This window comes from Sciurus vulgaris, assembly GCF_902686455.1.
Source record: "Sciurus vulgaris genome assembly, chromosome: 5".
NCBI lineage: Eukaryota > Metazoa > Chordata > Mammalia > Rodentia > Sciuridae > Sciurus > Sciurus vulgaris.
In genome coordinates, this window is record NC_136465.1 from 65,606,483 (window position 1) to 65,619,906 (window position 13,424).

At 37.3% G+C, this 13,424-nt stretch overlaps 1 protein-coding gene and 1 pseudogene across 12 annotated transcripts in view; one reads left to right on the forward strand and one right to left on the reverse strand.

The window, feature by feature from the left end:
* Positions 1 to 13,424, reverse strand: part of CECR2 (CECR2 histone acetyl-lysine reader) — a 159,713-nt gene that overhangs the window by 40,326 nt on the left and 105,963 nt on the right. For all 11 annotated transcript variants that reach the window (XM_079140203.1, XM_079140202.1, XM_079140198.1 and 8 more), the window contains one exon: positions 1,602 to 1,785. In XM_079140203.1, the coding sequence (XP_078996329.1) occupies positions 1,602 to 1,785 (184 nt within the window). The remainder of the gene's footprint in view (positions 1 to 1,601; positions 1,786 to 13,424) is intronic.
* LOC306661346 (large ribosomal subunit protein eL32-like) lies at positions 4,447 to 7,211 on the forward strand (annotated as a pseudogene). Its single transcript has one exon. The product of its transcript is annotated as a large ribosomal subunit protein eL32-like (transcript).

Genomic DNA, 13,424 nt, shown 5'->3' on the forward strand with positions numbered 1-13,424 from the left:
CGAAGAAAGAGCCTACAGAGTGGGAGAATATCTTTGCCAATCATACTTCAGATAGAGCACTAATCTCCAGAATCTATAAAGAACTCAAAAAACTCTACTCCAAGAATTCAAATAATCCAGGCGACAAATGGGCTAAGGAAATGAATAGATACTTCACAGAAGAAGATCTACAAGCAATCAACAAACATATGGAAAAATGCTCAACATCTCTAGTAATAAGAGAAATGCAAATCAAAACCACCCTAAGATTCCATCTGACCCCAATTAGAATGGCGATTTATCAAGAATACGAGCAACAACAGGTGTTGGCGAGGATGTGGGTAGAAAGGTACACTCATACATTGCTGGTGGGACTGCAAATTAGTGCAGCCACTCTGGAAAGCAGTGTGGAGATTCCTCAGAAAACTTGGAATGGACCCTCCATTTGACCCAGCTATCCCACTCCTTGGCCTATACCCAAAGGACTTAAAATCAGCATACTACAGAGATACAGCCACATCAATGTTCATAGCTGCTCAATTCACAATAGCCAGATTGTGGAACCAACCTAAATGCCCTTCAATTGATGAGTGGATAAAGAAGCTGTGGTATATATATACAATGGAATATTACTCAGCCATAAAGAATGATAAAATTATGGCATTTGCAGGCAAATGGATGAAATTGGAGAATATCATGCTAAGTGAGATAAGCCAATCTCAAAAAGCCAAAGGAAGAATGATCTCGCTAATAAGTGGATGATGACACATAATGGGGGGAGGGAAGGGTTAGTGTTAGGGTTAGAGTTAGGGTTAGGGAGGGGGGCAAGTATGGAGGAAGGAAGCGCTGTATAGAAGGAAAAGAGGGGTGGGAGGGGTGGGGGGAAGGGAAAAAATAACAGAATGAATCAAACAACATTACTCTATGTAAATTTATGATTACACAAATGGTATGCCTTTATGCCATGTACAAACAGAGAAACAACATGTATCCCATTTGTTTACAATAAAAAAAAAAAAAAAGAAAAAGAAAAAGAAACTGAATTCCCTATAAATGAAAGCATTATCCTCCCTCTGCAACATACTACTAAAACAGATAACAAGAGAATTGCAGAGGCTGGGGAGGGAAGATACTCCTACATCTTCTGTCTTCAAAGTATTTTGGGGGAACTTGTACAGGGTATGAACTTCACTAGCATATACAGTTTCCAGTTTGAGAGTTTTCAATGAGTATTTTAATTACGCACAAATTTAGACCCTGGAAAATAAAATTCAGTGGTCAATTTAGTTATAGTTCTGTAAGATGATGAGAATGAGCAAGTGCCTCTTCCTGGTCCTGATTCAGTTAGGGATAAAGTGTATGGAAAGAAACACAAAATCAAGCTAGAAATTAAACCAAAACAACACACTGCCATACAGATTAAGTGGCTTGTGTTCCATTGGCTATATGTCATGGCTGTGTTTACAGTGTCGTGGTCAATTAAGAGCATACACAAGCTACACAAGCCAAACTGTGACATCTCTTATTACCTTTAGTTTCACATTCTGACTAAATTCCTATCTGCTTTGTTTTTCTGTTTTGTTTTGTAAACTGATCTAGAGAAAGGATTGCTAGTGAAATACCTTGAGAAGATCGAAGACATCATCTGCATCAAGCCGATAATCACAGAGGCGGTGCAGGATTTCCACACGGGTTCGAAGAGGCAGGTCCTGGAAACTGGCTTCTCTCAGAGGATTGGGTTTCCCTTCTTCAAGCTCCCAACGATAGTTGATTATGTCTTCCAGGTAGCTATGGAATGTCTGAGGCCTAGCCAGATGGCCCCAGACACAAAAATACATTAATATAAAATGGGTGATGGGTAGAAACAGGGAGAGGTAGGTGAGTTTGACAGCTGCTAAGTTTATAAAAGGTGGGCTGGGATTGTGGCTCAATGGTGGGGCACTTGCTTAGCACATGTGAGGCACTGGGTTTGATTCTCAGCAATGCACATAAATAAATGAATAAAATAAAGGTCCACCAACAACAAAAAATATATATAAAAATAATTTTTAAAAAAGTTTATGAAAGGTGCTGACAGGATCTAGAAGAACCTCAATGAAGCTTTATGTCCTAGACTCTACAAGTTTAGTCAAATTTAAAAGAAGATTAATACGCTGAGAGTTTTTCACAGAATAAGTTGTTGTACTTTACACCACAGACAGCACGTTCTGGTGAAATAGGTAAAAGTTTTAATTATCAAAGATATAAATGTAAAATGGAGGCAACAGTCTCACTTTGTTCATAAGTTTAAAGAGACTCTGTGTAGTTCATATGAAAATTATTCAAAATTGGATCAAAATTGGATCCATCACTAAGATGGCACAAAAAATCCCAGAGTAATTATTTATATTTCAGGTTAAAATAACAAAGTGCAAAACCCTAAAACATGAGGAGCTACTCTAATATGCAACAATACTATATTCTCTTTTTCTCTTTTTTCAGAGATGAGGTTTCCCTCTGTTGTCCAGGCACTTCTCAAATTCCTGGCCTCAACTTCCTGAGTAGCTGGGACTATGGGATTGCTGAATTTTGCAGACAAGTTTTCTATAGAATATTTAAGACAGCATGATAGCACCTTAATGTTTTTCTTTGCTAGAGTCTGACTGACAATCCTACAATTACATTTTGATTAGTACCTAAATGTGCACTGCATATAATGCACATTAAATCATAAAATTAAAGTATAATTCTATTAGATAATGGGATTACAATTTCTTTTGTTGTTCTAATTAGTTACATACATACAGGGAGTATAATTTCTCATGCATCTGGTTGTACGTGATGTAGATTTATATAGTTCATGTAATCACATGTGCACATAGGGTAACAATGTCCGATTTATTCTACTATCTTTCCTACCATACCCCCTCCCCACTGTTTAGTTCAAAATACCACTATTATATCTGTAACTCTTATTGCCATGTGTGGTTCCAAAGCACAAGCATGCTAGTCCCACAATGTGTCTGAACAGTGTAGTGCTCTGTGTTGACAACCTGTCTGGAAGCCCTTGTCTGACTCAAGAATTGCATGCTTGAAAAGTCTTTCCCACAGCTCTATTATCCTGCTCAGTTTCAATTACATCACTTTTGCTCTAAGTTTTCTTAAAGCATCTTCATACCACCTTAACCAAATGGCACTCCAGGGCTCACAATCCAAGATAATTCAGATCTTTGTGCAGATAAACCTTCTCATATAAATCTAGTTAAAGATGGAGTAGGGAGTACTTTTGAAGGTAAATGTATTGGCTAGAGTAATTTGACACCAAAGGCTCCTTTCCACTCCTGGCTCTTAATCCTCCGTAGGAAATAAAACCCTTTAACAACTGATTAAGACTATATACTCTCAACCCTAGGAAAAAAAATGAACAAGCCCAATTTTTCATATATTTTCAGCTTTTGCTATTTAAAGGAAGAAGTGGGTAGTAGCAATGTACTGCCCAAAATGGCTGTGTGTGTATAAACTAAAATTCAGTTCTAGAGTACATTGCCTGGAACATTCACTGATTTACTCATCCATTCAGCTCAGGGTAATTCCCTCTTAATGACTTAAATATCTCCCATCTTTATGAAATTATCCTTTATTAAATGAAACATTTCATTTGAATACAGTATCAAGAACATTAAACCACTGAAGTTCTGAACCCGGTAAGGTCTACTTTTCCTGTTGTCTGATAAAAACTTCAAACACTCTTAAAATGACCCATTTTCCATTGTAAAAAATAGCAAGAAAGACAACTAGTTGTTTAGTATCATATGAAGAAAGAAATGACACCAGGTTGTAATTACCTCTCTGCTCCTTAGAGATTGAGAGATAGAGAATGAGATAAAGAATGAGTCAACCACCTTCCCAACTCCCAGCATTAGGCATGTCTTAGAACCCCAACAGAGAGCCTCAGCCTGCTCCAGACAGAACATGCTTCTACTAGTGAGCCATGATGGCATGACCTAGGTGCTATGTTTTCATAGCAAGTCTCAGCTGGCTGGAACTGGCAGAACTTGTGACTAGGCGAGGCAACAGATTTTATTATCTGCAACCTGTTTTGGAAGATCACACATGAAAAGAAGGCTCTTGCGTTCTCTGAGGCATACATTAGGGAGAAAAAAGGAGCATCCTTAGTCTCCTTGCAAAGGAGTAATTAAGGCATGGCATCATGCTTAGTACACAATGTAGAGTAAATAAAAAATAAAATTATACTCTACTATTTGCTATAACCATCTGCAAAGCAAAGGAAGCACATGCACACGTAGTTAGGCCACACAGTTAACTCAAGTTCTAGACTGAAATAAGCATCCTAGTTCTAGTAAGGCAAAAGGCTCTATAAGAAAATTTCAGGGGTGGAGGCACAGTTTAGTGGTAGAGTGCACGCTCAGTATGCAGTGTCCTAGATTTAATCCTGTGGTGCATCAGGAGAAAAAACAAAACAAAACAAAACAAAACAAAAACAAGTGATAAAATATTTATTCTTCAAGAACATAAAATGATCCAGGCCAAAATAATTAACATAGCTGATTTTCAGTAGGGCTGTAAAGTAAGTAGCACCATATCTAGCATACCTAAAATCAACAAAACAACCAAGATACTTTAAAAAGTATGGTTATTGTGCTAGGCATGGCGGCAAATACCTCTAATTCCAACAACTTAGGAGGCTGAAGCAGGATCCCAAGTTTGAAGCTAGCAACTTAGTTCAAAAGGGGGTGGGGGCTAGGAATGTAGTTCAGTAGTACAACACCCCTGGATTCAGTCCCAGGTACTGAGGGGTGGTGGTGGGTGGGAATCACAGCTAATTCAAATTAAAGGAGTATTTGACTAAGTTAAAATCAACACAAAATACATTCTCTAGCAGAGAATCATAAATGTAATATAAATTTTATACGTGTTTATGAATGTTTATTTGGGGTAGTCAAGAAAACAAGAAAACCCAACCTGCAATAATTCTTATAGGATAAAATGTAATGGAAGTTAGATGAAATTCTAAATACCATTTGTGTACAGTGGAAAGTCAGAAGTGAAAGGTTTACCTTGTGAAGAGGTACAATAAAAATTCTGGGTGGTTTCTGATAATTTAAGGGTGCATACTGTAAACCCTACACACAATAGAAGCCAACAGAAGAAATAAAGTGATATACTTTAAAAAATTTTTTTTAAATCAGCCTGAAAGCATTATAGAACAGAAGAATGAATAAACATTAGGTTCACCATCAGTAACCAATTGGGAAATGTAGATCAAAGCGGGAAGGAGATACTACTACTTCACACTCATTATGATAGCCATATCAAAAAGACAATAACTGCTGAGCAGGGTGTGACACTACTGGTGGGGATAAAACTGGGCTGCTTTGGAAAATTTGACACATTGCTCAAAAAGTTAAAGAGTTGCCATATAATCTAGCTATTCCGCTCTCAGAGATACTCCAAACACTTGTACACAAATACTGAAAGCAGGCTACTTCTTTGAAGTCACAAAGTGGAGGGCTCTTATTCGGTGCTTCCTATGGAGGTGGCCACTGTCTGTATTTGGCATCATGGCTGCCCTCAGACCTCTTCTGAAGCCAAAAATCACCAAAAAGAGGACCAAGAAGTTCATTTGGCACCAGATATGTCATACCAATATGTCAAAATTAAGTACAACTGGCAGAAACCCATAGGTATTGGCAAGATTCAAGGGCCAGATCTTGATATGAAACAAGAAAATAAAGTGGCATCCAGTTCCTGGTCCACAAGGTCAAGGAGCTGCAAGTGCTGCTCATATGCAACAAATCTTACTGTGCGGAGATCGCGCACATCTCCCCCAAGAGCCACAAAGCCACTGTGGAAAAAGCAGATCAACTGGCCATCAGAGTCACCAATCCCAATGCCAGGCTGTCCAGTGAAGAAAATAAATAGTTCATGGCAACAGTTTTTTTGTGTTTAAATAAAACCACAAAAATTGCAAAACAAAACAAAACAAAAAAGAAATTGCACAATTCTTGAAGTGATGGAGAAATAAAATGTATATCCACACAATTTATTTGGCTATAAAAAGGGATGAAATAATAATTCATGCCATAACATGGATGAAACTTGGAAACAATATGCTGAGAGAAAGAATTCTGGCACAAAAGACCACTTATTGTATAATAAGAGCTACCTAAATATGCTGGGTAGGGAGGTGTAATCCTAGCGACTTGGGAGAAAAGGCAGGAGGATGGCAAATTCAGGGCCAACCTTGGTAACTTAGTGAGACCCTGTATCAAAATTAAAAGGTCTGGGGATGTAGTGCAGAAGTAAAAGTGCCTTGGGTTCAATCTGCAGTACAAAAGGGAAGGGGATGAGGGCTACCTAAAATAGTGAAATGTATAAAAGCAGCAAGAGGAATACAATTGCAGGGTTAGGGGAAGAGAAGCAAAGAGACTTCGGAGGGATATGAGACACTTTTCAGGTGATAAACATATTTTTTAATTAGTGGTAATGGCCACACAATTTTATGAATTTACTCAGAATCAATGATCTGTGCACTCAAAACAACCAAAGCGGGAAAATAATACTAAAACCCACATTAAATAGAAATTGTATTAAACATTCCAAAAAAAAGGCAGAAATCAACTATAGGTCCTCTATAAAATGTAATTTAAATATAAAAACAATTAAAAGGATAGAAAATTATATACTAGGAAGAGTGGGTATAGAAAATAAATATATAGTTTAGTGGTAGAGCAACTGCCTAGAATGTTTGTTAAGTTGGTCAAGGAGTTGGGAGGCCACCCAGCGCAACACAGTCACGCACAACTACCAATGCGGGGGGGCAGGGGGGGCTGAATAACTATATTAATAAGAGACAAACCTGATTTGAAAAAATATTACATAATAATAAATAAATGGACCAATCCACCAAGAATATAACAAAATTATCATCTAATAATAGTGCACCAAAATTCATGAAACAAAAACTGGCAGAACTAAAAAAACAATTCATAATCATTCTCAGAGAGTTTAACATCTCTTTCTCATTAATGAGTTAGACAAAAGAATCAATAAGGGCAAGTATCAACAATACTATGAACCTGAACTGACCTTTTCAGAATACTACTCAGAAAAGGTGCAGAATATATTCTTTTTAAGTGTATTATGAAATATTCACCAAGATAACCACATGCTGGAAATAAGTCTCAATAACCTTCAATGGAGGGCTGGGTTTGTGGCTCAGTGGTAGAGTGCTTGCCCAGCATGTGTGAGGAACATTCAAGAAATTAAAGTAAAAGGTTGGTTATTTTCTAAATGTTTAAAAAGTTAATAAATCTAAAGAAAGAACAAAATGGAAGAGATAAGAACTCTTATGACATCACTGCAGAACATACAAACATCAAAAGATGACAATATTAGTAATCACGTTATGAAAATGTGAAATCAAACTCCTTGAAAATGCCACTTATCAAAAAATGATTTAAGAAACAATTCACCTGAATACCTTTAATCTATTTTAAAAAGTGAATCAATAATAACAAATATAAAAGTTGGCACAAAGAAAATGACAAGTGGGATGGGTGCAGTAGCCCATGCCTGTAATCCCAGCAGCTTGGAAGGCTGAGGCAGGAGGATTTTGAGTTCAAGATCAGCCTCAGCAATTTAGCAAGGCCCCAATGGTGGAGACCTGCAATCCCAGTGGCTCAGGAGGCTGAAGCAGGAGGCTCAAAGTCAGCCCCAGCAACTTAGTAATGTTCTAAGCAACTCGGTGAGACCCTGTTTCTAAATAAAATATAAAAAAGGCCTGGGGATGTGGCTCAAGGGCTAAGTGCCCCTGGATTCAATCCTTTCTAGCAGAAAAAAGAAAGAAGAGGAAGGAAAGGAAGGGAAGGGAAAATAAGCAAGAAAGAAAGAAAGGGAAAAAGAAAATGAGTAATACCATACTAGTGGTACTTCAAGTACGTATGGCTCTGAACCACCAGCAGCCGCATCATCCACAACTTATAAAGCATGCACATATGGTGGTGGGTCCAGCAATGTTTTAACAAGGTCTTTAGATGATGTGGATGTTCCTTATATTCCAAGAGTCACTCCCTTTAAATGCCACCACTTGGGCTTTTCCATTAGCGTTACTCTTTCCCTGCTTTGCAGGTATAATCACTGCTCTAGACTGTGTTAAGCATCACACTTTTAACAGGTTTTCCAAATATATGTAAACCCTAACTTAGTTTTCCTTATTTCACATTTACAAAAACAAACCACTGGTATGAATGCTATTGTGACTTACTTTATTTACTCAACTGCATTTCTGTGGCCTGATTACCTATGGTAGTGTACACAGCTGTGGGAATGCTGCCCTTGGCTCTGAGGTGCCAGCATAGTTGAGTGTGTGGGCTTTACCAGCATGGCTATTGACTCCACCAAATCAAGGAGAGTCTTTAGAGATCCTGAGCATGACAATCACATAAGTCATCCTATTGCATGGAGGCAGGTCCTGCCATATTCATAAACAGGTAGCCTAGAGAGATCTTCTTCAGAGTCAAACTATGACACCCATTAAAATACCACTTGAGTAGTTTTGTTTTCTTTTAGATTTGTTTTGGGGAAGGTTTAGGAGGGCAGTAGGTGGCTGTGGAACAAACCCAGGACCTTGCAAAGGCTAGGCAAACATTCTATCACTGAGTCACACACCCCACCCTAATATACCACTTTTAATCAGAAAATGAACAAATTCGTGAAAAACTTTTCAACTAAGACTGTATTCTGAATGTCTCTGCAGCACAACAGATTCCTAAATAAAACAAATAAAATCCAGTCAAACCAGTCTCACTGAATCCTACGGTAGTATTCAGAAGATGTTTAGACGTATGTGAGACTCAACAGAGTACAATGGAAGATAAGCAGAAACAGGAGTCAGACGATTTGGGGTACTTGTGTCAGTTTTGTTTCCCGTAGTTTTCTTGGGTAAAAAAATAAATTGTACTAGATAATAGCGAAGGTTCCTTTCATATCAAAGATGCTAATTCTGATCTGCAGATTCATTTGAAAGGAGAAAACCATTTTACAGCAGAGGTTCCTGCATATAATTCAGAGTCCATGAACTTGGCTGGGAAATATTACATTTTTACTTTAATAAAGCTATACCTGATGTTCACATTTCTTTCAATTATGAATGTAGGCAACAAACCAGAGTAATTTTATTAGTACTATACACAAGGCAATGCGAGTATCATATTACAGATACTGTAGATATTAAAAGTATCATTTTTGCTTTTCAATACTCAAAGATAGTACTCTTGAGAAATTACAGATGTGCTGACAGCATGTGTGATTTAATTAAGTAACTTCACATCAAAACTTTGATTCTTTAATACTCCATTATTTTACTCTATAAGTGGGTTCTGCTCTAATTCTAATTTTGTGATTTCATAACATTAGTTTTAGATGGATTTCATCATTTTCATTAGAGTGCCAAAGAAGAACACATCATGAAAAAGAGCTAACAATCTTGTTTTCAAGGAAAATCTTTTGGTACTGTTTTATAGCATGCAGGTTGTGGGTAAGGACCAAATGGCTAGGAACCAAATCTGACCAATTGTCAATTACAGGCTGTGCAACTATGGGCAATTACACTAACCTCTCTGTGCCACAAAGTCCTCATCAGGTAGGTGAGGGAGAACTTTCTATTATGAGCTTGCTGTCAGGATTAAATGAGAGTTCCACAGCAAGGCCCTGACATAGCTGGAACCTTACAGTTGAGCTTCCATAAGTGGACACAGCATCATGCTGTTCTCTAACGAGCAAAAATCTCAGTTTGGATTATGGGTTCTATATTTCAGTTTAAAAATTTGATTGAGTTAGTAGAAATAGACTAGTAACCCATTTAATCTCAGAAAAATAGAGGCCCACAAACTGACTTGAGGATCAAAATCTGGCCTGATATCTGGGGGATTTTAAATAGCCTGTGAAGAATGGCTTTTTATTATTTTTAAATGGTTGGTGTGGGGGGCATGGTTCAAAAGAAATAGTATTTTTGATACACGAAAGTGATATAATAAAATTTGCATTCTAGTGTTCATAAAGTTTTAACAAAATGCAGCCATTATCAGTCATTTTCTATGGTTGTTTTTGTATTACAATGACAGTGCTAAGCATCTGTGACATATCATGATTCACAGAGTCTACAATATTTAATAACTGGCCCTTTACAGAAAAGGTTTGCTGGCACATTATGAAACCTGCAAACTGTGCTTACCATTCATGTGTGAGGCTCTGGGTTCATTATCTCCAGAACCAATAAATAAATAAATAAATAAATAAATAAATAAATAAATAAATAAATAAAATGGAATGGAATTGCAAATTACAAAGGTTAAAGAGACCTGGAGTGAATGCCTACCTCATATTCTGCCTTGGTAGAAACTAATGCCAGTTTCTATACATTATGATGTATAATTTGTCAAGAACATTCTGAGGTACTCAGTACTCCTAAATTAGATAATTTAATTCTTATTATAACTTTTCTGGGCATTGTTATAATCCCTTTTATCTATGAGACAAGTTATATACAAAGAGATTAAGAAACTTACTTAGCTCCCTGTTTGTACGTTAAGTCCTACAGCCAGAAAGGGCAAGAATTCATTTATCCAAATTCTCTTTTTTAGAGTGAGATGAAAGTAAACTTCAGAGAATACTATACATGCATGCATTCACTAGTTACACATAGGTCACTAAGGGTGGAACAAAATAACTACTATCACTTTAAGTGATTCTCTTCAATGGAAAAATTAAAATTCATAGTAATGTTCTCTCTTCCAGAGGGTGCATTACACAGATGTATTCAGTTTGTGAAATTCACTGAGTTGTATAATTTTAAAATGTAAGCTCTTCTGTGTATATATTATTCATCAATAGGTTTTGAGATGACTGTGGTCACTGCTGGTACCTTGATCACAGCCTTGTGAGAGACCCTGATATATGCAGCTGTCAGTGGCCCAGATGACTCACCTATACAAACTGAGACAATAAATTTTTATATAGAGTTGCCAATTTTTAGAATTTTTTTTTTGGGGGGGGGGTCAATTTAAATCAAATCCTGCCTCAGTTTAAAAAAAAAATTATTTGCTCATTTTAGATATACATGACAGTATATTTTGACATATTTATCAAGATTTAGAAAATTTTGTTACATACATTAAAAGTCGGTAACCAAACAAAAGTAGGTAATATAGCACAAAACAAACATGAGTATTAAACACTGCAAAGGATAGATGTTAACAACAGAAAAATCAAGATAGTGGGGAAAAAAAAAATAAAGTTAACAAGTGATATAGTGTATTCCACATTTCAAAAATACTTGTAATGTCAATGTTGCTCATTTTTCTCCCACTCCTGGTACTGGGGGTTGAATCCCAGGGCACCATGCTGTTGGGCTACATCCCTAGCCCTTTCTATTATATTTTGAGACAAGGTCTTGTTAAGTTGTGGAGTCTAACCTTGAACTTGTGATCCTTCTGCCTGAGTCTCCCGCAAATCTAAGATTACAGGCATTATGCCAACATGCCCAATTTGATGATACTCTTTTTTTTTTTTTTTAATGGGGGTGGGGTATACCAGGGATTGAACTCAGGGGTACTCAACCACTGAGACACATCCCCAGCCGTATTTTGTATTTTATTTAGAGACAGGGTCTCATTGAGTTGCTTAGTGCCTCATTATTGCTGAGGCTGGTTTTGAACTCACGATCATCCTGCCAAGCCTCTAGGATTACCACAGCATGCCACCACGCCAGGCTTGATTTTACTTTACTTACTTATTTTACTTATTTATTTGTATGCAGTGCTAAGGATCGAACCCAGGGCCTCACACATGGCAGGCAAGCACTCTACCAATGAGACAACCCCAGCTCCTTGTTGCTCTTAATAGCAACAATTAAAACAGGACTGTGTCTGACCTAAATTAATAAAGCTGTAACTTTTTACTGAGTGATATTAAAGGCTTGAATAAAAAGCCAATCTTGCTGGATGCAGTGGCTGAAGCAATATTGTTAAGATGTCAATGTTGCCCAAATTTCTTCAAAGGTTTATTAGATTTTAATCAGAATGATAAGGGGATTACAGGATTTCTTACAGAACATGACAAAAATTGTGTGATCATTATCTGGAAAGAACTAACAAGCAGGATTAGGTAAAACCAATTTTATTCAAAAGCACAAATTAGAGGGGCCAGCCCCACCCACCAGGATTACCATAAGAAGAGCCCGTCTCGAAGGCTCAACCCACAAAATCACTTTTTCACACCAGATTGTATGTTCTGATGATACACCATATTTTGCTAAACCTTTATCCCAGTAATTGTGTAATCTGCAATTACATGATAATTTATGTTTAGTGGACTATCCCATCCTCACCCCAGCACAAAAATGCAAAACTGATTCAACAGAGTGTTCTGCCAGTACCCACTGGCAGGCATGTAGATAGGGAGCCATGTCCAGAGGTAATGAATATTATGCAATTGGACACTCTCATACACTGATGACTCACAGGTGAAGAGAACTACCCGTGTTTGGCAGTCTTGCAATTAATTACAAAATCTTAAGTGGGCATTTCTTCTGAGTGACTGTATACTTCCAGAAACTTATACTAAGGAGATAAAAGTTGTTTTACCTAATGGATTTTATATAAAGCTACCCATTATAGTGTGTTTACCACAGTGAAGAGCTAGACCTAGCCGGGGCATGCCTGTAATCCCAGCAGCTTGGGAGGCTGATGCAGGAGGAACGCAAGTTCAAAGCCAGCCTCAGCAAAAGTGAGGCACTTAAGCAACTCAGCGAGAGCCTGCCTCTAAATAAAAAAATACAAAATAGGGCTGGGGATGTGGCTTAGTGGTTGAGTTCCCCAGAGTTCAATCCCTAGTACCCGCCCCCCCGCAAAAATATAAAAAAGCTAGACCTAAAATGTCTAGCCTACAGGTTGGATTTAACTGACAATGACTTTTAAAGAAAAGGTGCTTATAAGAAAAATGGTTGATACAAAAATTGTGTAATCATTATCTGGAAAGAACTAACAAGCAGGATTAGGTAAAACCAATTTTATTCAAAAAAAGCACAAATTAGAGGGGCCAGCCCCATCACCAGGATTACCATAAGAAGAGCCCGTCTGTGAATGCACAATCTACAAATCACTTTCTCACAACAGGCTATATGTTCTGTGAAAAAAATTCCAGCAAAGAAACTGATTTATAAACAGAGTGCAATTACAATTCCACTTTAAAGACAATTAGAAACTCCCAAGTCTTCATCCTAAATAGACAATGAAAAAATATACTAAAACATATTTATCTTATTTTAATTAGTATTTATAAATACAACCTGAGTATTCCAGGGGGGAAAGTTGTTATATTGAGTTCAGGAGCAGTAACTCTTGCTAAGGAGTACAGACTTCCACCTTGAGAAAAATGGCATTTTG